Here is a 27885-nt window from a genome sequence, read left to right as displayed (position 1 = left end):
AAAAATTATTCCTTTTCTTACATACTTTATTATAAAACATGACAAGAAAGTATGAGTTATGATAATTTACAATGGGCAGTGACACATACCGGGTACTACCAATATTACCATGACAACACAATACAAACATCACTATTGTGATGATTAAATCACCAGGCCAATCTTTGGTTAGAAATGATGGTAGTATTTTCTAAATGCTCAGAGTCTTGTCATAAACATTCCTGTCAGTACTTTGTTAGGTAAAATTTACTTGCACTAGGTAAGTATGAAAATAAAAGTTGCTGTCACATACAGATCTTGTTTACTAATCTATGCTCCACACAAAGTCCATAACTTTTCCTAACAATTTCAATTAAATTAAATGAGTACAAAGAAGCACAAACTTTTGACAAGATAATATCCCAGACTTACAATCTCATTCAGTAAAATATTTTCATCCATTATATACTTTGCAAAGTTTAGTGTCTAGTTAAAACGAAATACACAAATGTGATTGGCTAGACTGGTGAAATGAACAGATATGATTGGCTAGACTGGTGAAATGAACAGATATGATTGGCTAGACTGGTGAAATGAACAGACCATGATTGGACAATAACAAAGGCATACAGTAAACTAACCTAGTTTCAAACGACAACAAAAATAAGGAATAATATTTTAATATTGGATGCTACAAATGCACAAACACTGTGCAGTCAGTTTTCACAAAGGTTTGGGAACCCTTGTAACTGAGGGGAATGTGGGATAAATTTTGGATACATGTCCATACCTAGAATGAAAATTTGGTGAGCCTAAGGTAAAATGACCGTGAAACTCTGGTAGAAATGACCTACATGCATACATACACACTATAGTCGGTGACTGGTACTAGTCGAATTAAAAAGAAGTGAAAAAGTCCCTTTTAAAGAATTTTTCTGATAGCATCAAATGTCCTCTGAAACCAGGCATATCATTGGTCTATAGGTGGTCACAGGTAGACCTTAACTTTGCAATCGCATGGTCCCCTGAACCAGACATATCATTGGTCTATAGGTGGTCACAGGTAGACCTTAACTTTGCAATCACACGGACCCCTGAACCAGACATATCATTGGTCTATAGGTGGTCACCGGTAGACCCTAACTTTGCAATCGCATGGTCCCCTGCTTGTATAGTTACTCCATATCAACATGTCCTGGTAATGGCATAAATTCCTTCATAAACAAAACACTGATTTCTATAAAAAAAGTTACGTGTAAATCTTTTATCTTCCTCTTCCTCTTCCCCTACCACGTCCACGACCTCTTCCTCTACCCCTTGCTCTGCCTCGTCCAGCTGATGAGAGAAAATACAGAAATTGACAAAATATTAAAATGACAATCAACATTTTCAAAACCTGTAATTTCAAGGTGTGATTGTAACAGATAATTGTCTTGTTGCGAGTTTCAAGTTATACTCCCAAACAATACATGTCTTATAGGGGGATTTGCTTTGACTATGGAATGAACATGTGTCTGAGAATATGATGTGTTATAAAACACACTGCCAGGCCTTACTTGGGCACTAGTAGACATATTACCCCTGCACTGTTGTGTAGCATCTACCCCAGCTTTCGGCCTAAGTTAAACAGTTGCTACATAGCCACTCTCCTCAAGGTAATATAGCATCTACCTCAGCCTTCGACGCAAGTTAAACAGTTGCTACATAGCTGTTCTCCTCAAGGTAATATGAACAACTACTAGTGCCCTCATAGTCAGGCAATAACTTAGTGTATAACAAATGCAAATGTCTCCACTAGTCAAGTTCTTCAAATTTTAAGTTACTCCTACCATAACTATAAAATTGTCTCACTATATGCAGAGTATATTTGAATGTTCAACATACCAGCTTCCTTCTTCTTGGCCTTGGCCTTTGGTGTGTCATCAACTAACAATGTGTCAAGTGGTAAACTGTCTGGTAGAATAAAGTACCGAATGTTGTTTCCTCTGATGCTCAGTGTATCAAGTTGGACTGGGTCTTTGTTTTTGACTGTCATCTTGACTGATTTCAAGTGAGTATTCATACTCACATCCACACCTAAAATATCAAGACAGAAAAACATTAGTAATGAGGAGCCAATTCATATGGACACTTAAAACTCACTTTGTGTTCTATGGTATAAGATTTAGGGACCACTGATAATTGATTAACAGACGAACAAACACACAGACAGACTTGCATGGTGATTAGATACAGACAGACAGACTTACAGACAGACTTTCAACGAAATGCATTCTCCAATAATTGTTCATGTTTGTTTATAGTTATCTCAACAAAATGGTTTTCAATTACATTGTAAACTGTGCAGTTAGTATTTTTCAAATATTCTAGTAGTGACAGACAGCTAATTGAAAGACAGACTATTGGATGGATATCTGGACAGATGTCTCCAGAGTTCTACAGAAGAATGTCTACTGAACAGACAATTCTGTGACTCTGCTATCCAATACACTAACATTCTTTATAATATGAAATATGATAAAACATAATTTATATGTTGGTCAAAATAAACATGCATTAAGTTGACCACATATTTTATTATTCTATGTAAAAGATGAACACCTTTTGTTCATATTACAAGTAATAAATTGACATTCATGAGTTCAGCAACTCATTCAAGAGTTGTAACTTTAGACAGACTGAAACACATTATAATGTAGTAAATGTTCTTATCTGTTTAACACGGTTTATAGTCATAAACCATGTTTATATGACTCTGGTTTTCCTGCATGTGCTTAGACCTTTTTTCTGAGTTTACTTTTAATGAGCTGCTTAGAGTTTCCAGCTGTTATACAACAGACCTGTGATTGTACCATGTACCAGGGTTCCATTCTTCAATTCTATTGTCACGGTCTCATGACTCAGCTTCATCAAAAACCTGTGCATAAAATGAAGCAGGTTGGAAAGAAATGCAAAGTTTAATAAACATTTCCTTCCTCCTCCAGTATTCTCCCAAAACTGGAGACTTACCATACAGACAAGACATGATGGTTACACTGCTTTACTTACATTACCCCCAGAAGGATCAGCCATAAAAGAAACACATGAAAACTTACACAATTCTGAAAATATACGGACAAGTAAAGCATTCAGTTTGATACATCCAATTTTAAAGTAACAATTTCTGAAGATTCTAGACACATGATAACAATATCAGCTTTTCTAAGAGCAGATGAATTACTTGAGTATTCCAAGCTTTTACATTTTATCATGTTTCATTTCTAATTTCTTTGGTTACCATGGTTTGCAAACCTTAACAAAGGCCCTTCAGAATGCAAGTGTATAGCAGAGTCAGTGTTCTCCCCAGGATTTGTTGATAGGATATCGGCTCATTAGCATAAATTAGCATCAATTTACATATAATTATATTCCCGAAAAATCAAAGTACATCATAATATCAAACCAGTAGTACATGTACATGTGGCCAAAGGAAAGTTGAAGGCCAATTTCTTACTTCAAAATATTAGCACCAATAAGAAACTCATAAAGCAGTGTTATTGCTTATTATTGTTAGGAAAGCTGAAATTATTTAAATCTTAATGTCCACAGATAAATTAGACTTTCGAAACACGAAAAGTTTGTGTACAGCTACCGGCAGACATCGTCTTAGTCCGAAATATCGTGATACACGAGACTTACTATACTTCCCTATGGAGGACTTCAAAAACTCGCGATAGTTTGTGACGTCATGGCCGCCATTTTGGAAAATCCATGCTTTCATCGTTGTCGTACGATGTATCAGTATACAATGTCAAACTACAAACTAAACGTGTTTTCAGGGTAAAATTGAACATGAAACTGATAATCGGAGATAACATCGCCACTTTATCGAAAGGTACATTAATCTGTTCAACTCTTTTCACGACATTGAAGAATGCACATGCTCTTGGGTTGAGACATACTCGGTGTTACTCTGTCACTCGAACTCATTGAATGTCAACTTCATGCGTTTGTCGAACTTTTATACTTTATAGCAAAATGGCACGACATCGTTTGATTTTATAGTTGTCAAAATCTGGCAGTTCCGACATGCTTCTACGGTCGAACCGACGTTACGCATGGGCCGGTTATGCCTCTGATTTACCGAAAACTGTTGTACCGTAGTGTGAATCGATCACACTACCATTAGCGCGGGTTTACGCATTTTATTCCTATCGAAAACAATACTGACGGCAAACTTCAATGAAATCTGTCTGGCAATGGTAGAGGGTTGAATAGTCAGTTGAATTAATTAGACACTCATTAGTTTTACTTGCTGCTTATGTGTGAACTTGTGAAGGATCAATACAAACGTTGTGAAACAACAAAGGCGTCAGCTGACCGATTGACAGATGAACAATATTTACCGAACCCTATACAATCTTATAGCGTATCGGGACAACTGATAGCGTATCGGCGAAAATTAAAGGATATCGGGCCCGATACGCTAAAACCCTCTGCGGAGAACACTGAGAGTTATGGGAGAGTTCAGGATAAAAGCCTTTTATGTCTGCTAGTATGTCCACGACACTGGAGCTGTGTCTATGTTAGCATTCATCTACTATGATAGCTAGCACAGTCACTACTCCCATCACCATGGATATTCTAGCTAACATCATAAACAGCTTTTAGTCTGAATTCTTCCTATGTCTCACAAGGCTTTTAGTATTGAACTTTGAATACAATTTAATCATAACATTTTTTGCTTTCACCTTCTTGTCAGAAAATAATTAATTTCCTGATCTTAAAACATTCAAAAATTACAGGATATTTTTGCATGAAAACCTCAAACAACATGTTTGTGGTCATTTAATGTTGATATACCAAGTAAAAAAACTGTCTGAACAACTTGTTTACTTGATTGTTTATGATTTTGAAGAACAAGTCCTAAATTTGTTGATATTCTCTTACTATTTTGATATTTCAACATGTGGTAACCATTCCCCGGTTGTACTTGGATCATAAAAAAAAATCAAGCAAAATATTTTAAGTAACATTAATACAGTATCATGCACTGCAAGTAAAGTAGCTTTTGGTTTCCAGACTGGTCCACACAACTGCCAGGAATACATGCATTTTATAATCAGCTGAGAATTAACAATTACAGCTCATGTAACTCAAATTCTGTTTGGCACCTTGTTTTCAGAACAGTATGAAATGATCAAATCCTACTGTAAGAGAGTGTACAAGTTAGCCCTGCTTACATGACTGTTCTTCCACCACCATAAATTTGACTTTCAAGTTTCATCACATCAACATACCCACGATACTAAATTGACTTGTAAAGAGTCACGGAGTGGTAAGTCAGAATGATCGAATAAATAGAAGCACAGTCACACAAGTGAGGCCAATGCCACAATGCAAAGGGCACCACAACACTATATAAGATGTAGGGCTCATATTATAGGATGTAGATATATCTCCTGCCACCCACACTTGGCATGATTTACTGATGTTTGTAAGTGGAGACCATATTTGACAGTATCCATGCAAGCCAAACAAGCCTCATGGAGTTGATGAGAAAGAGTACTGCAAACTTCGGAGTTCTTTTAATGTATTACTCTAACTCTCCATCTGACCTACCACTGGTTTTCAACAATCAAGATACGAATTTCAGATACATTTTTACATGTACCTAAAAATGAAAACATTGTCGTACTTGTGACGTAGTTTTGCAGTAGGGAGTATTGAAATGTCAGGTTTCTTGAAATACAAGGTGGTCTACACTCCACACACAAGCGTCTGTTAGCCATGAGCTAAGTGAATAGAAAACGTCAGTCTTACAGACTCAATCGTGCAATGATTTTGAAAAATACATGTGTCAGGTACACAACTTATAATACTGTTATACACGTACATGCACATCGTACCGTCACTGAGAACAAAAACAAAACACCAGTGTTATGTTTTCGTTCTCTCTTTCCCCAATAAACATTAGAAATATGTTGAAATGAAACATCCAAAAGTTCAATACATTAGTCGACACTGCAAAAATACCACTATTATCTCGACTCACCTTACTAACTTCATGATGGCAATGGATTTTACAAACGATGCCAAGAAATCCAATGCCTGAGAAAACGTAGAGAGGACGCTGAGCCTCGTTGTGAGAAAGGTCGAAGGTCATCAACTTATTCGAAAATTATAATTTATAGGTGGCGCTATACCTTATAATCGATCAGACTCCAGTATTACATGGAGCACACTAGATACATTGCATGTATGTTTTGAAATATTGGGTTTCTTGATGAAAATTGTTAATCCTTCAATAGGGGTTATTTCCATTTGAACAGGTCAATACACTAAAGTACATTTCAATCATTACATTGTGAAAAGATCTCAGAATATGTTATGAAAACGCTTGTGTTGCCAGATAAATTATGATATTTGATTAAAGTGAATTGATTAATTATGATATTTGATTAAAGTGAATTGATTAAAGGGTGGTGATAGAGGTGGGAGGCAGGGGGGGGGGGTGAGACTATAAGGATGATAGTCAGATAATCAGGAACAAATCACACAGTTTAGCCATAGACTTCTACTATTTGTCCTGTACGATGGGAGATTAATTCTCAAAGGTTTTCATTCCATACAGACAGACATTGCAGACATTCACATGATTTTCACATAACACTACGGTGCATAGCCAACAATGTCATTATTCTACAACTCATTATTAAGAAGTCCTTTTGTACTAACTACATTGGTAACTCAAGGCTTAGCATATCGATATATTAACACACTTAATTTTAAATAGAAGCAGATGGCTTGCTACTAGTCTTAATACATGGAAATCAAGTGAATTGAATGTCTTCAAGAGTTTGGATGGAAATGAAAACTATTCAGGATGATAAAATAATGTTGGTAACAAAAAAACACTGACAATCTTTGATGTTATAATACTTTATTTGATGTATATACACAAAAATCACTATTACAAAACTTTGAATTGTCGAGAACCTTGTCATTCTAGTGTTTATCAACAGTGTTTAAACTCCATCCAATTTATGAGAAATGAAAAAAAAAAACATACTTCTTCAGAATTAGAGTTCTCTAATGCATGGATCAATATAGTTTTTACAAATATTTACAAGAAATGTAGACTTCATCAAATACAGTCATAAGTAGCACTTAAACTCACTACAGAGTTAGCACTGTGTACAGCGCCACCAACGACGGTATTTCAAAATCTACAAGAAACGTTGCTGTCAAGACTTTCTGAATACGAAGTGGTTTCATTGAATTCAGCAGGCACCAGTCTGTTTATTTATAGCAAATATTAGAAGATGACATCCAGTTTAGTTCATTTTCACTGGTTCAAGACCCCATGGGTTGTGTTGTTGACTGGCCAACTTCAACTGGTTCCATGTCTTTCTGTGTGTATGTAATGCCATCTGGAATATAAATACATCATAGTATACATAAGTGTCTGGACAATATACAAGTCAAAACAGTAATAAAACATACATTAATAATGCAATTCCTTATTTTTTGAAAAACACAATAAACAACTTTATCATATCTGATAATCCAAAGTTACGCTTTCTTGGTAAAATAATTATAAACTCTTTCTTCATGTTGTCTGGAAGGTCCAGCCATTGGTCCACTTATGTAACCACTGAGAGAGTGCATTATGTAAGCGAAAGGAACATCTGGATCTTTCAGTCTATTTCTTCATGATGTCAGAAAAATGCAAATCTACAGAAAGTTTGTCAATATTCCAATTTAAATCTGTTGGAAAATTAATGTTTTTCTAATTCATTGTAAACAATAATACTTGAGTACTTATCTGTAGACAACACATTTAAACATAAATACAATCAAAATAAAGCATCACCTCATCTCACATAAACAAATGTGTGACTTATAACGTACTGGTATACTAGTAATCAACTCACCTCTGCAATCTCAACCTTCCTCTCCCAACTTCTGACTGTTTTATTCAGTTCATATAAATCTGCTTTTTCTCTCACATATTCTACAACTTCTGGTACTTTATAATCATCCAGCTGCTGTCTAAGTTTTCTGTTTAATTTTTCTGCCTTGGCTCTTTCCTGGCAAGAGGACATGAAGATGAAATAAGAATACACCTACTGTGGTGTGTGCATCAATCTGTCCTAATCTATGTTGTATTATGACAAGCTTATAAACAAATTAATTTTTTCATTTCTCAAACACCACATTTTGACACTTTTATCCACGCCTCTTGGGTCACCAAATATTAAATGTGTCAAGCAGGCAAAGATCCAGCTGACATTTTTTTTTACTTTAAACAAGAAGTATATTGTGATACTTTGTCAGAATGAAGAGCTAAATCAATTTTATTAATCAGTATTTTTTTCAAAATTGAAATACATGTAGATTGACTAGATTTTAGTCTTACTTTCAACATACATTATAGAACACAGCAATTCCTCTGCAAAATGAACACGACACTAATTCATATAATTCTGACCAATATACTTGTAGATGACTCTGTTAACAACTCAACGTCATTGCGACTATTTTCCTTATACTTTTCAATTGTAGACATCCTAATAATGCAATTTAAATGATGTACATACCACTTCCACTTGTTCTGTTTCTGTATCTATCCTGGATAGTAGTTCATTACGAGATGATATCTCAGTCTTTAACCTATCCGACTCCATTGTTAGTGTATACAGCTTTTTCTGTAAATATGACAAAGTTTGAAAGTGTTAAATGAACATCTTGAACCAAAGACATCTATGTCTTTTTACTTTGAAATACAGTAATTCTTAACGACAAATATATATATACACAATGCTATTACTTAGTACCAGTACTGTCTGTCTTCCTTGGTATACCATTTCTTCAGATTTCTCTCACTTTTTTTCTCATTCCCCTTTTCCTGAATTGCCCAGGTGTGTGTGATGAACAAAGTTATTGAATTGTGTTTTCAATCAATGTAGACTAGGATACACAGCAAAGTATCTATGATTGTTTTTGTATCATAACAAATTTACCTTATAAGTATTAAGGACTTGTAATGTATTGCCTGCCATTAACTTTAAACGCAGTAAGTCTTGGTTTCTCTCGTCTATCTTCTCTAGATATTGACTATTCTCTATCTTCAATTGTTGGAAATCAACTTCATGTAGCACTTCACCCATTTCTTCTTTCTGAAGAAACAAACATTGATCATTACTTTTGTTAATATGCAATAAATAAATGTGAATAGAAGAATGCAATGAAGTCTGGTGACCTTTCCATACTGACCTCTTTAAATGATTAGTTGGTTCTGCCACAGACAAGGAAAAGACTGATTTTTTCATTTTATTTGGTTCTGCATTCAATCAAACAACTATACATTGGAACGATAGCCTTAGCATCACTTGGTCACAAGTTTACAAGATTTGGAGCTCTTAAGTTTGTTTGTTTCTGAGAATTCCCCACTTCAGTGTACAGAAGACATCTCCTAAGCCAGCGTTGTCAATTTTATGGATGATGCAAGGTTGCTGAAAATGATTTTACTGGGTCCCCCACCTGACAGAAATGCAGCGACTTTGTTCAGCTTTGAGGGCTATCTCTATTTTTTATGTTAAATCCATGAATTTGTTACAAAAATGAAAGATAACTTACCTGTTTTAATTGCAACTGTAATTTTTTCTTTTGAACTTTAAGTGTGGAATTCTTCAGTCTAAGCTTTTCTATTAGTGTGTCTCGCTGCCTTAATTTATCATCAAAGTATCGTACAACTTTCTCTGCAACAACTTTATCAGACCGTGGATTAACAGAACCCTTCACAATATCTCTATCAAATTCATAAGATGCTTTCTTGATTTCAGTTAGTCTCATGTCTGCTTCTTCCATGATAGCCTAATGAATAAAAATAATCATTAAATTGATAACATATCTAATGATATTGAAATGATCATCTCTAGTGACTCATACAAAATATACTAATTGTAGTGTAAACACACTCTATAATAACTCAACTTTGAATTTCAGCTTCCAAACTTTCAAAAAAAATTTAACCTCAACTAAGTAAAAGAAATGCAACAAGACATGTTAACACCTAGGTGCATGGCCACTAAAACTATGACTCCCTCTATGGTGAACAGACTTGATGGTATTCATTATACTACAGCAACCTAATGTCTCATTTTCACACACACACACACACACACACACACACACACACACACACACACACACACACACATACATTCATTCATTCACAGTTACATTTACACTGACTACAAGAAAAACAAACACCCTCTTCCATGACATAATGTTCAATGACTGAATTTGTCTGCATGCTATGGCTGTAAATGATGGTAAATTTTACTATCCCATGAGGCCTTCAAAGAGACACTGTGGTGAAAAATGATATACAACAGTAAATCAAATTTGAAACAAACTATTTAGTTTACAGCTTACGGAGGTTGATATTATGTTCTGTTTTAAAATTGAAAGGTATTTTCACCTGCATGATTTGGTCAAGCATAGACAGTGGAGGGGAGAGTAAGTTCAAGATTTACAAAGTTATGTGTGCCATTAGAATTATCTCATAATCGATGATTGAAATCTCAAAGTTAAATATGTAACCTCATACAAGAGACTTACAATTTATCAGTGAGTCATAATTGGTAGTACTATAAAATATAACAGAAGTACATTTATATAATTTATATACAGAAACAGGGTGTGAGGATATCTTTTATTTACCAAAATATACTGAAAAAATCGTTTTATCATCAAGTTGTAACAATACTCACAGCATTTCGCATTTTGTGTGATATTTCTTTTTGTTGATGTCATAAAAGTTAGACCTTAACATACCCTAGTTTCTGACTCATCAAGCTTTTTAGTGACTCTAAACCAGCTACCTCTCCTTCAGACATAGTAGGCAACCTTTCTTAATATGAGCAATAACATAATTTCTTACTCTGTAGGTGTCCAAGACTTTCTCTGAATCTTCTTTGAGCTTTTCAATTTCTTCTCTGAGTTCTTCAATCTCTCTTTGTGCAATATCACACTTTTGTTCAGCTGTTAATTTTAGATGTCTGTCAACTCCGCCAGCTTTAGATTTCGATCTTTTTCTCATCATTCTTGTATCTTGAACAGATACACTTGGGGTGGGTGCTGCTGATGGTGATACCATCATATTGGGTTCAACTCGCTTGAGAAACTTCTCAAACATTGTCGTCTCATTTTCTAAGATTCTGTTTCCTATCCTGTAGATGATGGAAAGAAAAGGAAAAACATCTTACTAATGACAAAAATAGATAAATGTACACGGTCCAATAAAGTTATAAATAAACCAGACAAAGAAATTGTTAGACTCAGAGTAATGACTAATGTTATTGTTACTAATGTTAGTGTCACTGTTACTGTATTTTTTCAGCTTTTTCAGCTATCCTGCTGTACATGAAACACGCAGCTAAAATCAGATTCACTCATAAATATTACCAACTGGATAATCAGTAGTTGTTTCAATCATAGACCCTTCGTGTATGGTCTGTATTCCAATGCACTGTGCCGTCTGTGTACTGCCATTTCCGACTGTACACTACATTATGATTATACATAGTACACACAGTAAAGCTGCACCGATAATTTAATTACGTACGAGATGACAATTTTTTTTTATCTGGGCATGAAGTTTGGGTTAACGTCGCTCGCTTTTCTGATAAATACACACACTGCATGTGAAAACTTACGTTGAATCTTCTACGAGTTGTCTAAGTTGTTCATCGCTTAAATCGGCCAAGGGATCGTCTTGTTGGTCTTGCACCGAAGTGGTGTCTATACTCTCCGAGTCCGCCATGTTGTCAACTAATGGTTGCCAAGACCATCATCCGGGTCCTTTCGGCAAAACATTATATTGCATCCTGGGTAAATATTTCCGGCGATTTGGTACGGGTCCAGCTGCCGAGCCTGATAGTCACGGATACACTGCTAGCTTGAAGTTGAGTAGCATTCAATGTATACTCCAAATTACCGCGCCACAGGGAAAAGTCCATCATAAATTCACGGTTATCCACTTTTTATTTATTTTTTAAATAGTTATGTTAATGAAAAACATAACAAAAGAACAAGTAGTAAAAGAAAAATACGAAGAAGTAGGCTTACACAGTACAGAGGAAATGATTCTGGTAACTACATTTAGGTTATATCATGGATGTATTATATTATGTATTATTAATACATCCATGGTTATATTGTCATCATTAATTTGAATATTTCAAAAGACATGTGACGGAGAAGGTCTCAAAAAATAAATCACCCATTGCATTGTTCGTTTGCAAAGTTCCATCCATGCTTTTGACAGCACCGTATGTCTCAGCGTTACACGTATATGTACGGTTAATCATAGACCCTACGTGTAGGCATCATCTGATCTGTGTTTATGACTGTATTATCACACTTTTTAAAGAATATTACATATATATGCTCACTCATCAGATATATATATATATATATATATATATATATATATATATATATATATATATATATATATATATATATATACAGGTTTTGAAAATTTGAACCAAATTATATGCTATAGACCCTACAGAACTGTTTCGTGAGGTGCGTAGTCCTCACTCATCAGGGGTAGAATGGAAAATATGTTTTCCATTCTACCCCTGATGAGTGAGGACTACGCACCTCACGAAACAGTTCTGTAGGGTCTATAGCATATAATTTGGTTCAAATTTTCAAAACCTGTATATAATTCGCTCTACTACCCGTATTGAGCACTTTTATGTGGTTTTATCTACATCCAGTCAATTATATATATATATATATATATATATATATATATATATATATATATATATATATATATATATATATATATATATATATATAGATGTATAAATCATCGTCAAAAAGGCGCCTTCTAGACATATTTTTAGATTCGTCGAAGTTTACTTTCGCCAACTGGACATAAACATTATGTAAAGGAAATATATCACTTGCATATATACGTCGGAATTTTGTTATATAATCATCCATAATATTGTCTTTTTTTTACATCTAGAGCCTAATCTTGAAGTAAACACAGACAATGCAATATACATGTACAATGAATTCTATGGATCTATCTATCTATCTATCTATCTATCTATCTATCTATCTATCTATCATCTATATATCTATCTAAAAGTATCTATCTATCTATCTATCTAAAAGTATCTATCTATCTATCTATCTATCTATCTATCTATCAATCTATCTATCTATCTATATATCTATCTATCTATCTATATGTGAGTCTAGCTATCTGCCTATTAAACCTGAGGGGGTGCCATGGTTATAAACAATCGCGCGCACATGTGTGTGTGCGTGCGTGCGTGCGTGTACGTGTGTGTGTGTGTGTGTGTGTGTGTGTGTGTGTGTGTGTGTGTGTGTGTGTGTGTGTCCATTTATTTGATCCCCTGTATAACCATACTTTCGTATAGGATCTATGGTATAACATTAACTGTATATGCTGCAAGACATTCTACAGGAATCAAAAGATATACATTACGTATGTCTAACCTAAAGTTTCGTATAAACCTTATTTTGTTGTTTTGTTGATATATTTACTAGTTTGTTTCAGAACACAAACACTTATTGCAGAAAAGCCAATGAAGAAATACAAGTTGTGTATTTGGGTAACTTCCAGGGTCAAATAATATAAAGGTGTCATCATACATACAAATAAATAAATAATAAATAAATAAATAATAAATAAATAATAAATAAATAAATAAATAAATAAATAAATAAATAAATAAATAAATAAATAAATAAATAAATAAATAAATAAATAAATAAATAAATAAATAAACAAACTATATTTCTGATAACTACAACACATTGTATGCAATCAACGTTGATATATTAATCAATTTTATATGTCTACCAGTGAAATTTAGGTGGAGGTTTGCTCGTACCATGCGTACCGTGTGAGCACATGCCGCGTAACTGTATAGGGGGGTACTGCACATTGACACTATCACCAAGGCAATTTACCCGACCTCGTTTTCAGCGACGACCCGCCAACCGCACCATAGAAAGTCCGCCATTTTGGTTGAATCAACCAAACAAGACTCTGCTGGATGTGCGAGGTGGACGTACCTCAGAGGTGTACAATCCATGAAATGTTAGATCATTGGAATTATTAACTGTGTGCTAATTGGCAAGACATACATCAAACTGTTCTGGGAAGCGGTGCATAGTCTACGGAGCTACGCTAGCAACGACTGCAGACTGCAAGAGTCAGGCAGTTGTAGCTGTTCCGTCTGTTGTGCATGCACACTGTAAATGGTGGTTCGCTGTTGGTGTGTTCTTCGACAAGATTTTTCGTCAAATCACAACAAACATTCTGTTTTTTAATTTTGTAAAGCCTGTGATATCCCGAACTTCGAAACGACTTGTAAGCCAACGGTGGCTTGTCAACGGGCATTGTAGTTTGAGAGAACCGGTCAAGGCCAGTTACAGTAAAGAGAGTGCCAAGATGGCGATGAGTCGGGCTCGAGTTTATGCTGATGTGAACACACATAAACCGAGAGAATACTGGGACTATGAATCACATGTTGTTGAATGGGGGTAAGGACACCATACGTGTTATTGTATGTTATGCAGTGCAGATATTTTGAATGAGCACTGTATGTGTCTGCAATAAAATGATAATAAAATGTCATAACTGATCACCAGAGTTTCCATATATAGTATAACGTTATATATGTATATATATATATGGATGTAGTCATGAACTTAAAACTGTCAGTGTCACTTGTCAGAGATGTATAATCCTAAGAAACGATTATATGATAAATTATAATAGGGTTTACTGTTTATGTTGCAAATTTGGTAATCTGTATGTGAAGCACAGAAAGTAAGATTGTGCAAGTGCATTCTTACATACCCTCTCCTCTCATTCCAGGTATGCTCATAATCTTCTCACCGATGTTCCCAGAGATGCTGTCAGAACTTTGTACCTTTATATGAAAGTTCATGTACAGATATCATAGGTTATAGATGGTGTGCAACATTGATCTTTTTCAATGATGTTCAGTTCTTATCAAACTTGAAAGAATTGCATTAGCATACATCAAGTGATACTAATCATCACAAAGTACATGTAGATTGATAAATATAAAAAACAATTTTATTTCCACAAGAAAAGTATTCAATCTAAGCAGGAAATCATGCATTTAGTTTCTAACTATATGAAGACACACTCCATTGATAAGTGTTTGAACAACATAGAAGTTGACAATTAAGTAAAAGAAAAAAAAATCATCTGCTCCATATTATCTTTCTCATATGTCATCTTTTTATAGTATCTTGTTACTTGGATACGTCATACATATATGGACCATTGGATGGCAAAGTTAGATGAAATGCTATCCTGAATAGATATACTCTTATACTGGTCTGTCCTATACAACTCTATTGGAGACAAAATACTGAGATAAGACTGGGCTCGGATTCTTTTTGATAAAAGATACACTGGGAATGTTATTCTACTTAAATCTCCACATAATTCTAGCAGCAGTCTGTCATATTGTTTGTGGATTGATGAACTGAAGAAAGAAAGATGAGAACTTTCTTCACATAAATAATAATAGTAACAATGACTAGATTGATAATTTTGACTGGTTAACTATAGCTGCAATAACTGTAGCATTTGCTGTGATTTTGAGGGGTTTTTCGTCTGTTTTTGTGCCTTTTTATGTTCCAATGTTTAACCTGAATCAAACACTTACAATTCCTGTAACGCAAATAGACAGAAGCGATTCAGATCTGAATCGCAAAGCTGGGCAGATTTTTCTGCTAAATTACGCCTTACTTAGCAAAAAATCAGACATCACTCACGTTTTCAACATGGTCTCGTCTATTTGTGTTTGTGTTACAGGAATTGTAGCATTTGATTCAGGTTAAACATCGGAACGTAAAAAGGCACAAAAACAGACGAAAAAGCCCTCAAAATCACAACAAACGCTACAATTATTGCTGCTAGGTTAACTATTGAATTTCTGTGCATCTCAAGACATTTAACGTGCCACTTGGGCAAGAAATTTTGCTTGTAAAAATATAGATAAAACTTTTACCTACTTTAAAAAGAGTATGTGTTTGTCATTGCAGAAATAAACTGATATTAATCAAATATTGTTGTTTTTTATTTTTTGTTTACAGCCAACAAGATGATTATCAAATAGTAAGAAAACTAGGTAGAGGGAAATACAGTGAAGTTTTTGAAGCAATCAACGTAACAAATAATGAAAAATGTGTCATAAAAATTCTTAAGGTAATGTAACATCTATATGATATTTGCCCAAAAAAAATTATTGAAGTTCAGAACATAGCCCATGTAAAATACATGTAGTGCAAATTGAAAATTAAGAAGTATGCATTTGTACATTCCTTGCAACATAATACATGCAAAGTTAGATGCGCATACATGTTGTGAGAATAACATTACATGATGATAAAAGTATTTCCTGAATGCACTATAGTTACTCATTGTAATTTCTTTTATTCTTATTTACAGCCAGTTAAAAAGAAGAAAATTAAAAGAGAAATAAAAATTTTAGAAAACTTACGAGGTGGAACAAATATAATTACTTTATTAGCAATTGTCAAAGACCCTGTGGTAAGTTCTTATTTAAAAACTTGCACTTGCAGCTGTGAAGAATGCACATAACTTGAGCAAAAGTGTGACAAAACTGCAAATGAAATACCAATTTAGTGTGAATATTTACACATTTATATTCACTACCCAGCAGTAGTTTTTGCTTGCCTTTCCAAGTAGGTACTAGAAGCATTTGACAGATCAAATTACACATATAGAAAGTACAGTTTCTACTTAAATTCCCTATCTACTGTTAATGGATAGATATCTTGCTCAGCAAACATATTGAAATAACTTTTCCATGTTACTGGTATATGTGAAAAAAAAAATCAGGAGAAAGATTTTCGTATTTTGATGTAATTGCCTGTTAGTTTTTGTGTACTGTATAAAGGGCCACAGTCTAACTTTTGGTTGTCAGTGTCTACTTTTTCTCATACTGATATATACTTAATAATATTCCAACTTTCAAACATATTTATCATGTCTAACAAATGGTAGAGATTGTATATGAATCAATGGTATTTAAATTACTTTATGCAATATTTTTGATACCAAGAAATTCCCAGAGTATTCACTGCACTTCGGGTATTCTAGTCTCTTTGTGCATATTTTAACTCCTTCTTTGATACTAGCAACCATTAGACTTAGGTTTTCTTCTAAATAAGAGTAAGTGTGTTTACTAGCTTTATTTGAAAATGGGCCTCAGTTACAGAGGGTATCACTTTAATTTATATGTATTCAGAAGCAGTATACATGTAGTTTCCATCTGTGTTCAGCTGTGCAAGAGAAATCTCATGGTGTCTTTGATAGTTCACCAGAAACTGTGCATTCCTTAAATTATTGCACAATATTATACAAAGTTGTAGTGGAATTGGATCTTTGCAGTAAAGTCGACCCAGTCAGGACATAAAACGAAGACATTGTACCTGAATCCATGTAACCATAAATACTGTTCTAATGAAAATGACATTATCAAGATGGAACAGATCTTGTGCCATAGAAATAATTAACCTATGATTGTTATTAAATTTGTGATGGTGAATAGTCAACATCCATGCATTAAATCTGCTTATCTAGACTACAAACAACAACTTGCCTAAACATGGTATATTGGTATGGAAGCAACATTTTCTTGTACTGGCAATTCCATACCTGTTTAGTATCTTGTTTGCTTTGTTAATGAGATTCCATAGTTACGTTTTTTTTCTGTAATTCTCTTGTAGTCCAGAACACCAGCTTTAATATTTGAGTATGTTAACAACACTGACTTCAAGGTAAGTGTCAAATATTCTGATCATATTTACTGGAATTTTGTCAAAGTTTTAGTGTAAATTTCATGTGTCAACGTGCTATCTGCATCATGTGTAAGGACAGAACCATGTCAATACTAAAACAAAGAAAGCTTGTCCAAGGATTTATAATAATGGTAGCGTTATTGGTTCTACTCAAGGTTGTTAGATGAAGTGACATTCTGTTGTTGTTATGACAAATGTTACATGGCATGACTTTTACTCTCTCAAGGTCACAAAGTCACTTTAGGGCAGTCAGAAGTACTGATAAGTAGTAAGTGGCAGTTAATGTGTTCAAATGTCAGAATGTGGAGGTTAATAGGTTCATATGATGTGGATTTTTTAAGGACAACAGAGGAATTCTGATCCAGCAAGTCACTTAAAAAGCAGTTTGTAGTTACAGCTGTTACAGAAGCTTCATATGAACTTCAGCCATTCAAAGACTTTTATAGTTTATGTATTTTATCCCAACAGCAACTGTACCAAACACTAACAGATTACGATATACGATATTATATGTTTGAGTTACTGAAGGTAAGTGTGTTTCTGTTTCATCACTTTATTAAATGGTATATTATAGTTCTACTTAATGAAAATAATAATTTAAAAAAGTCCTTTGCGCAAGTATTATGAAATTGATCTTGATGAGCAAAGACAGCTGTGTGTTTTTCTCGGCAGATAGGTCTGAAATTTGGTGGGAATGTTCTTAGGGGTGTTTAGATTAAGAATTGATCATGACATTATGATTCCATCAGTGATATGCAAATTAGGTATAAAAGTGTTTCTTTTTGGTAAAAAAATCTTTAATTCCAAAACCACTGACTGAGCAGATTAGGCTGAAATTTGGTTGGAACGTTCTTCAGGGTGTTTATATTAAGGATTGTTTATGACATGATGATCACATCAGTGATGTGCAAATTAGGGCTAAAATGTGTCTTTTTGGTCAAAAATGTATAATTCCAAAATTAATGCGCCGATTTGGTTGAAATTTGATGGGAACGTTCTTGGTGCTGTTTAGATTAAGAATTGTTCATAACATGATACCATCGGTGATATGCAAATTAGGACTAAAAATGCGTCTTTTTGGTTGAAAATCTATCATTCCCAAACTACTGAGCAGATTGGGCTGAAATTTAATGGGGGGGGGTGCATCTGGGGATGTGTAGATGAAGTTGTATTCACAACGTAATCAACGATAGGCAAATTGGTGAAAAATTTCAATTTAGGTATTTAAAAAAAAAACATATCTTGAAACTGCATAGTGTATGGGGTTGAAACTTGATGGGGATGTTTCTGGAGGTATTGTTCTGCAGTTATTTTTGAAAACATTACATAGCTCTACTTTACATGACCCGCTGACATATTAATATATTAATGAGGCATGCCTATTATGGAATTATAACATATAATAATAATAATAACACTTGTAAAGTGCCATATATCCTAAAAGTTCATAGGCGCTGAAATACTACAAAAGCAATAAAAACTACTAAAAGCGTCTCAAAGTTCACTGACAATTTAAAGAGTCCCATGTAATAAAAGTCACTAATGATACACAAGAATCACCGGCAAAATGTCACAAGAAAGTGTCACCTGTAATAAAAGCAAAAAAAATATTAAGGAAAAGTCACTTACGTACTGAGCAAGGATACCCAGAAAGCATACCACCCCACCCCCAAAAAAGGAAGGAATCGATAAGTTCCATGTCAATTATCAAATGTTGAGTAATCATAACAACAATAGAATTTCTGAAAATTTGTAGTGTCAGCATTTTACAACAAGTTGCCTTGCCAATTGCAAAACATAAGTCACATTTTTGAGAACAATTTAGCCATAAGCCACCTTTATTGCTTTACCCTTATCCATGTTATTTATTTTTTTTACTTCCGTCTGACTGATAAGTCCAAGTAGATGTAAACAACTGACAGAAATCTTATTGATAGTAGATGATATCAATTGAAGGGAGTGAAACATAAGCAAATACCTTGACTAATCTGACCAATTGACTCAAGATAGCTTGGAACCATTATCAACTAAATGATACATCATGTCCTTTCAACCCATGGAACAACAAAACAAACCTAAAATAATGTTTTGCATTAGTATGACACCTCTACTAAAAAAAGTCTATGTGGTTCACTTAGAGTATAGATATACATTGGATTGGCTGCAACTATATATAGGTAAATTCTGATTGATTCCAGACTACAGTAATATGACAGGAGAGTTGGGATTCCTGACTACCTGAAAGGTTTTAATGCATGTTGTATCTGAACCATGTGAAGCTGTACCTGCACCCATTATGTTTGATTTATGGCTCTCTGACAGACAACCTTATTTGCATAATTTGTGCTTTATATGTTTGTTTTCAGGCGTTGGATTACTGTCATAGCATGGGTATTACGCACAGAGATGTAAAACCTCAAAATGTTATGATAGACCATGAAAACAGGAAGGTATGCTGTTCTTTGAACTAAAGTAGACTGACATTTTATGTATTTTCAGGCCCTGGATTACTGTCATAGTAATGGTATTACTCACAGAGATGTAAAACCTCACAACGTAATGATAGACCATGAGAACAGGAAGGTATGAGGATATATGGCTGGTCATGGTGTTCAGCTTTCTTTCTCGTTTCATCTGCCATATCTCTCACCTTCAAATCTCTTTCTTTTAAATCCTTGTGTTTCCTTTTAGCACTTTCATTTATTCTGTACCTTTACCATCTCATACTTCATTAAGTCACCAAAACTGGTTTTGAAATCTTCCTCGGGATTTTGGCTTAAGGTGTAGTGGTGTTGTTGTTTCTCTTCCCTTTAAATTTTTTAGTGTTGATTACATGTATAATATTGCATAACCGGTCTGTGTGAATTAAACTTTGTTGTATCTACGTGGTACTCTGACAACTTAACATGTTCAAAAAATGGAACGCTTCAATACTACCGGCATGTATATTAGTTACACAGATATAAAAAAAAAAAATCATACTTTGATCTGTCAAATCAGGATATCCCTTCACTTACCTGCTTTTCCTCCTATTTCACTTGCACAGTGGATTCATACATTAGGATCTCAGACAAAAACTACTTATTAGTTATTTCTTCAAAAACACAGACATTTTTATCTGTCACTTAAAACATTCCAGTTCAAAACCGCATCATGTTTCACGGCATAAATGGTACCAAGGTAGCTATGCAAACCGAAGGTACACAAATCCACAATTATAAACAGGAAAAAAGTTTGTATCAATACTGAGTAGTATTTGTTTTATATTTTGGTATCTATGTAATGGTATTAGCTGTATATATTACAATAATGGTGTATAGTGACTTCAGTTAAAATCAAGTTCTTTAAAACCCATATCCAACTCTGATTTCAGCTAAGACTAATAGACTGGGGTTTAGCAGAATTCTATCATCCAGGACAAGAATACAATGTGAGGGTTGCATCAAGGTATTTTAAAGGACCGGAATTGCTTGTTGACTATCAGGTAATGTATACATATATTGGTTAAACTTCATACATTCAAATTTTATTAGTATATTCTTTGTCATTACTGGCTGATGTACAGACGATGACAATTAAGTTTCAAGGATGTTAAAAGAGTGAACATTACAACATCAGGATGTCACCATTTTTGTGCATGCTGTAATATTTTTCCATTTTGTTTCCACCACAGTTAAATGCTTCTTCTTTGGACATGTGAAGTCTATGTTAATTTGTACACTTATTGCATGGCTATGAGGGCACTAGTGGACATCTATTACTATGCGGGTTGTTATGTAGCAACTATTCATTTCTTGAGGCAAAAAGCTGAGGGAAGTAGTTGCTTTATTATAACAGCACAAGGGGTAATATGACGACTGCTAGTTCCTGAATAAGGTTAGGCAGTAAGTGTTTTATAACAAACATTCTTAGGCACATATTCTTTCCATGGTCAAAGCAGAGCCTCAATCCGTGCTACAGGAATATTGCGACTACTGCCCCCATATGCAAATTGAAGTCACTTAGGGTCAGTAGGCCATACTGATACCACATGATAATATCGGGGTTGTCGATGGCCGAGCGGTTAGCTTGTACGCCTCTTACCTCTGCAGTCTGGGTTCGAACTCGCCTGGTGTCGGCTGGGTTTGATTTAAAATTTAACCAGGTCTGTATGTAAGAAGGGTGATGCTCAGTTTGACCCTGCCAAACAACGCAGGTTTTCCCTGGGCACTCCGGTTTCCTCCTGCTTCTTCAACACTAGGGTGCTGCTCTTGCGGCAACCATTCAACATATTTCCGAATTTATTTGGACAAATAAAGATTATTATTATTATTATTATCTAAGCCAGTCACTGAAGGCTATATGAACACGATATATTATAATGTATGTTTAGTGGTAATATATTTCTAATATTTCCCTCTGTTTGATTTTGTCTACAGTTATATGATTACTCTCTAGACATGTGGAGTCTAGGTTGTATGTTAGCTAGTATGATATTCAGAAAAGAGCCTTTCTTTCATGGACATGACAACTATGATCAGGTTAGTCACATCATTCTGTAAAATTGGCAAGTCTATTGTATCATTTGATTACAAGTGTAAACCATTTGCATCGTTTTCCATGCAAGTAAGTAGACAACCACTCGCCATTATCTATCCAGAACATTATTTGGATAAGCATTATGAAGCACCAGAAACAATTTATTGGCTATCCTATATAAGGTAATGGGACACCCTCATCAGTCAAAATTTTAAAAGCTGTGTAAGTGCTCTACTTAAAAGTATTCACAAGATCAATAACATGTACCTTCTGTAGCAGTTACAGACCAGAAGGGTGAATCACATGTCTGGTGGCTGTATTGATAATATTTTTACATGAAATAAAGGTGTTTGTAGTATGGTTTCCATTACATAAAGTGGGTGCACTTAGATTACAAGGGGCTTTGGGAATTTGATAGTTTTATGGCATATCGACTCCCCTGTAACTTGTGTAACTTGTCTTTCTCACAGTTGAGTTTCAATCCTTTCCCTAATCATCTTTTCTTTCTATTTTACAGTTAGTACGTATCGCAAGAGTATTAGGAACAGATGAACTGTATGATTACATTGAGAAATATGAAATAGACCTTGACCCACGATATAATGATATTTTAGGAAGGTAGGTAGGAAAAACTTACTGGTCAGTGACAATTTGTGACTAACAAACCATCCATAGAGGACATCAGAACCTAAAAATGACAGAAAGAAAGAGCTAGTTTATTGCTGCTAACATGATGAACAACAACTGTTGTTGCAACAGACTGTATATGGGCCTCTGAACACTAAGGATATCAAGTAAGGACACTCCTGCCTGTGACAGTATTTGTATTGTTTCCAATCTGAGACCAAATATATCTCACAGCATGTAATCAACCCAGTTTACATTTAGAATCCTAAAACATATATAAACGATCATTTTCTGAAAAGTATACCAAGTTTATTTGTTTTTGTGGCACATCAACACATTGGTGTTGACATATTGGTATAGTTTGTCAGATATCTGCTACCTATTCTTGTCACCTTGTAGGCATTCAAGAAAGAGATGGGAACGCTTTGTGCATAGTGAAAACCAACACCTAGTAAGTCCAGAAGCATTGGATTTCTTGGATAAACTTCTGAGGTATGATCACCAAGAAAGATTATCTGCTAGAGAATCAATGGAGCATCCCTATTTCTGTAAGTACTCCCCTATGTTCTCTCCACAAGGCTTTTTGTAGGACACCTCTTGAACTTTTCTGTTGCCCACGTTATTTCTCTTCCAGCCTTTATTCTACAGAAACTAGTTGGTTATACTGTGAATTTACAAGATTTCATTCAGTTCCTCAAGAATAAATAGATCATCATGAAAACAAAAATAAATGTAAATATTTTGAGGATCTTACTGTTATTCTTATATTATCCTATGAAGTACACAGTCACAAAACCCTCCATTAATTTCTGGACACTTGAGGTAAAATCACTTTACTACTTCCAATGACTTCGTTTTATGCTTATATTGGTATTCAAATTGCAACAACAATCTAGGTCTACAAACATCATCTACTGAAGGTGTTTTGTGGTCTCATCCTCATGTGAGAACACTGATGTATGTATATAAAGACCATTCATGAAGGATTGAATGTTTGATTTTATGCAATAGTCTTAAAATGGTAATTTCTTAACTGGTATCTGAAACAAAGTAGTAGTTTGTCAACTGATATACACTTATTTTCATAATAAATCATAGATCCAATTGTGAAAGAACAACAGGGTCGTATGGCATCCAGTCTAACAGGGAATTCTCCAACACCAGTTACAGGAGCAGGTACAGTTTCAGGTTTGTTCTGTCAGCAACTACTGAATTTTCACTTTACAAATCCTAGAATACATCAGATTTGGTAATTCCTGTTACTATGTAGAGACATATGGTGGTAGGGTTTGGTCACTGTGACATATTGTATTTGTAGTAGAATATTTAGTAGTTCCTGGTACAATAGAATCTTTGTCATGTTCTTTTCCATCAACAAGTGAGTATTAAAAGTATGTATTTGGAATGTTATAATTTAGAAATGCTGGCATAGAATATTGAATTTACACTCCAGGAATACAATTAGTGTTCCGAACTGATTAGTTAACTTTTGATATGTAGTGGAAATAATCTGTGTTCCTTGTTTCATTATATCACATACACTGATTTTTGGGCAGATTTTCACAAGATTTTACTATATTTTGTTTCAGGAACAAATAATAGTTTAGCACCAAATTCGGTGAGTGGCGTGATATCAGGATCACCAGTGATGTCTCCTGCACCCCAACCTGTGTCTCCAATTCCATCATCAACACCAGCAACAACTGGTGCACCATAGGGCAAATTCAAAAACAATACATCAGACATTTGTGGTGCTGCTTCCACTATATAAAGTGCAACACAATAGTGACATGATGTTGATTTACATTGGACTCAAAACTGGATCTATCTACTTTTGTGATCCTTGTATCTATGTAATCAACTCTGCTGCAGTTAGCATGCTCAAAAGAGATTTCCATGCTTTAACGGTCACGTGTATTGGGAAACTATCTTTACATTCAGTAACCAATGTCTGAATGACAGCTTTCTTCTGCGCTTCTCTTTTCTTTTTTTTTGAAGTAGAAAAGCAAAGGAAGAGTAATCTGTATAAGAAATCTTTAGATTTTTTTTCGCAATTTGTCATGCCTAACAGGAGGAGACCTTTCTAACACATTGTTCCCCCTAACAAAAGAGAAATAGTGTTAGGTAAATTTGTAGAGGGTTTCATGGTACCAGTTACAAGCCTCAGTTACAAATGTAACACAATTTGATGGACAATTACAGAAGTGTCTTTCGTTTGCTATCACTTGAAGAACTAAGATAAGGTACTCTACCGTCATACATGCCCATTTTCTATATGTTAAAACCCTGTGTTTGAATCTGTCAGTCTTGCATTTCTACTATTTTATCAATGCCATCGGGATCAAATCGAGGATCTACTTTTTCTATAGTTTTGCCAGACATCAGTTTTTTACCTCCAATTTCCAACATGCAACTTTAAATATCATTCGTCTGTCTGTCTGCTGTCTGTTACCAAAGGATACAAGTTTTTGGAAAGGTCTACTACTTTTGATTAGAAGAACGCCATGATAATGACATCACACTTTGTTTAAAGTGATGCGCTCACAAACACAACTTTGTAAATCAAACTTTTTTAATTGTCAGATGTGTACTTGCCATTTTTTTCACCCCAAGTTGTTTACTGAAATAGTTTGTGCTTGTTAAGACAGTTTGTTTACATTTATAAATAGAGATGTGAACTAAATGACCTTTTATGTTGTATCATTGCCCATAAAGATGTCCAAATTTTGGTTATTAAGGGTGGCTTTTTTTTTTAATTTCACAGCTATATACATAAGAGCATTTTACTTTCACTGCTAAACTAAAGACTTTTTTTTCATTTTTAGCTCTCGTATGGGAGGTAATGTTGTGGCCATGTCTCTGTGCAGAACTTTTGTTCCACTGATATCTCAAAAAGTACTGAAGTGTTCTGTAATTTACTATGTGGCATTGTCAGGCTGATTAGTTTTGGGTAGGAGCGATTTGCATAATTAATGATAATTTGCAAGAAAAAGATTTATAAAAATGGGGCTATATATGCATAACAGCTGCACCAAATTCAACAAAACTTGCTACATGTATGGATCATACAAAGATATAAAAGCACTAAAAGACATTAACTTGTGTCAAATTAATTAAGAGCTAATTTGCATAATTAATGAATGTTTGTAACTCAGGTTATGCATCCAGAATGGCTTTATCAAATTTGATGAAACTTGCCACAGATATTGATCATACAGAGATATGATAGTTCTTAAAAAAATTAAGTGCTGTCAATTAATTACTCATTTGCATAATTAATGAACTTTGGCAATCAGGGCCTATACCAAGAAAGACTGCCAAATTTGATAAAACTTGCCACAGATATTGATCATACCAAGATATTATAGTTAATGAAATTTAGTGTGGTCAATTAATACCGAGCAAAGGTATGATGGTATCGATTCAATTGCTAATTTGCATATTTGATGAACGTTTGCAATAAGATACATATAGCCAGGCCAACTGAAGTCAAGTTAATTTGCTACCGATATTGATTACAAAGGTACAACAGTACAGAAAGACATTTCAAAGTGTCAGTAAACACATTAACAACATTTCCCCTCATACGGGAGCATTTTCAGTTCATCTCTAGTTCATACCTTATGCATGTATATGGCTTCGACACAAAAAAATGGGTGTTTGCTGGTAGTTTATATAAAGTGCAGCATAAATATGAAACAATGACTTTCTGATGGGGAGATTGCTTGCTAACGTAGGCAGTTATACACTTTACCTCCACTCCCTACATTGAGGCTGTCTATGTACATAACAAAGCACCCTAGCAGCTACCTTGTATTAAATGTTTGCATTTATTACACCTTTTTTAATGTTAGCAATGATACTAATGTACATGCAACAATTGTACCTTCAAAGAAAGGTGCATCATTTTCCCTGGAGTTTTTTTTATTTGTAACTTAGGGGTAAACTACTGTACAGTATCCCCAAACAGATGTTCATTGTTTTTTCCTTTGAATATTTGCTAGAACCTATTAATGGCAACAGAATAAACCTTCCTAATATTACATAAATATATGCAAGGGTGTATTCATTACGAAATGTGAGAAGGTTATGGTGTTAGTATGTGTGTTTGACTTCATTTGAATTTGAAGAACATGAACTGAAAATGATATTACCATATGATATGTATTGGACACTTCACAGGGCTTGATTATATGTTGCACACCAACTATCTTGCCTTTGCAATATCTGTGTACATTTATTAAAATAGACACTTTACATAACATTAATTTACCAAACCTCGTGTATTAACACCACCAAAGGCGGGCATGCTCATAATATACTATCGGTAAATATTGCGATAGATCTATGAAAGAGAAATACCATCTGCACATTACTTAGCATGGCAAAGTATTTAAATAATGACAAGTCGGAGCACTCCACTTTGTCAGTACAGTTGAATAAGGCTATGAATACGACAGAAGTATTGCATACCTGTATACAAATACGCATGCAATTTCATTCTAAAATTCAGATATGAACACTACTCATGATTTCAGACTTGTCTCTTGTAAAAGTGAAATAGAGATATTGGGTGATGGCATATTTTGAACCGAACAAGACTAGAAAGGCTCTCGAATGTGTATTCTGCTTTCAATATGTGGCAACTTTTCTGTTTGGGTCAGTATTCCAGAGAGTGGTTACTTTGTACATCGATTAACAAGTAAAGAACAGCAGTAGATAAGGAGTTGAAAGGTAGTCTTTGTACAATTCTCTTAAAAAGCTGGTTTGAGTGTGAATGAAATGTAAAGTGTATAAAACTATGTAAATAAGAGTTGAGGATACAGTTGATAATGAACAGTCGAGTCATCA

The 27885-nt window shown here is 34.4% G+C and overlaps 3 protein-coding genes across 5 annotated transcripts; 1 reads left to right on the top strand and 2 right to left on the bottom strand.

The window, feature by feature from the left end:
- Positions 1-15: 15 nt before the first annotated feature.
- On the bottom strand, positions 16-6107 carry LOC144437631 (putative small nuclear ribonucleoprotein Sm D1). The gene is made up of 4 exons (XM_078126614.1): positions 6014-6107; positions 2820-2896; positions 1864-2055; positions 16-1314 (listed from the first exon to the last, which is right to left on the bottom strand). Exons 1-4 carry the CDS (start codon positions 6025-6027, stop codon positions 1244-1246), a joined length of 354 nt encoding a protein of 117 aa, XP_077982740.1. The 5' UTR covers positions 6028-6107; the 3' UTR covers positions 16-1243.
- Positions 6108-6927: 820 nt separating this feature from the next.
- On the bottom strand, positions 6928-11799 carry LOC144437705 (cilia- and flagella-associated protein 263-like). Its single transcript, XM_078126710.1, has 7 exons — positions 11685-11799; positions 10910-11198; positions 9601-9837; positions 8985-9140; positions 8562-8669; positions 7896-8051; positions 6928-7391 (listed from the first exon to the last, which is right to left on the bottom strand). The coding sequence occupies exons 1-7, from the start codon at positions 11789-11791 to the stop codon at positions 7296-7298; spliced, it is 1149 nt and encodes a 382-aa protein (XP_077982836.1). The 5' UTR covers positions 11792-11799; the 3' UTR covers positions 6928-7295.
- Positions 11800-14040: 2241 nt separating this feature from the next.
- Positions 14041-27062, top strand: LOC144437150 (casein kinase II subunit alpha-like). Of its 3 annotated transcripts, none has more exons than XM_078126013.1 (12): positions 14041-14565; positions 16159-16270; positions 16514-16615; positions 17818-17868; positions 18358-18417; positions 20389-20472; positions 21263-21373; positions 22308-22409; positions 22925-23025; positions 23434-23582; positions 24133-24210; positions 24624-27062. In XM_078126013.1, the coding sequence occupies exons 1-12, from the start codon at positions 14474-14476 to the stop codon at positions 24749-24751; spliced, it is 1170 nt and encodes a 389-aa protein (XP_077982139.1). In that variant the 5' UTR covers positions 14041-14473; the 3' UTR covers positions 24752-27062. The 3 variants fall into 3 exon arrangements, with proteins under 3 accessions (XP_077982139.1, XP_077982137.1, XP_077982138.1); XM_078126011.1 differs by having other exon boundaries at positions 24133-24222; XM_078126012.1 differs by lacking the exon at positions 20389-20472 and adding an exon at positions 20256-20339 and having other exon boundaries at positions 24133-24222.
- The last annotated feature ends 823 nt before the right edge of the window (positions 27063-27885 follow it).

Source organism: Glandiceps talaboti, chromosome 7 (genome assembly GCF_964340395.1).
Source record: "Glandiceps talaboti chromosome 7, keGlaTala1.1, whole genome shotgun sequence".
Lineage (NCBI taxonomy): Eukaryota > Metazoa > Hemichordata > Enteropneusta > Spengelidae > Glandiceps > Glandiceps talaboti.
The sequence above is the reverse complement of the archived record's forward strand: the minus strand, read 5'-3'. Positions and strand labels throughout refer to the sequence as shown.

What these genes read in the sequence shown, in the direction of transcription:
- LOC144437705 (XM_078126710.1), bottom strand. Translation starts at nt 11,791, where the DNA reads ATGGCGGACTCGGAGAGTATAGACACCACTTCGGTGCAAGACCAACAA. An exon ending in CAACTCGTAGAAGATTCAAC is followed by an intron (nt 11,199 to 11,684) that starts GTAAGTTTTCAC and finishes CATCATCTACAG; the next exon opens with GATAGGAAACAGAATCTTAG. An exon ending in GGAAGGTTGAGATTGCAGAG is followed by an intron (nt 7,392 to 7,895) that starts GTGAGTTGATTA and finishes TTTATATTCCAG; the next exon opens with ATGGCATTACATACACACAG.
- LOC144437150 (XM_078126011.1), top strand. Translation starts at nt 14,474, where the DNA reads ATGGCGATGAGTCGGGCTCGAGTTTATGCTGATGTGAACACACATAAA. An exon ending in TATAATGATATTTTAGGAAG is followed by an intron (nt 23,026 to 23,433) that starts GTAGGTAGGAAA and finishes GTCACCTTGTAG; the next exon opens with GCATTCAAGAAAGAGATGGG. An exon ending in AGGAGCAGGTACAGTTTCAG is followed by an intron (nt 24,223 to 24,623) that starts GTTTGTTCTGTC and finishes ATTTTGTTTCAG; the next exon opens with GAACAAATAATAGTTTAGCA.
- LOC144437631 (XM_078126614.1), bottom strand. An exon ending in GGTACATGGTACAATCACAG is followed by an intron (nt 2,056 to 2,819) that starts GTCTGTTGTATA and finishes TTGATATTTTAG; the next exon opens with GTGTGGATGTGAGTATGAAT. An exon ending in GGCCAAGAAGAAGGAAGCTG is followed by an intron (nt 1,315 to 1,863) that starts GTATGTTGAACA and finishes TTCTCTCATCAG; the next exon opens with CTGGACGAGGCAGAGCAAGG.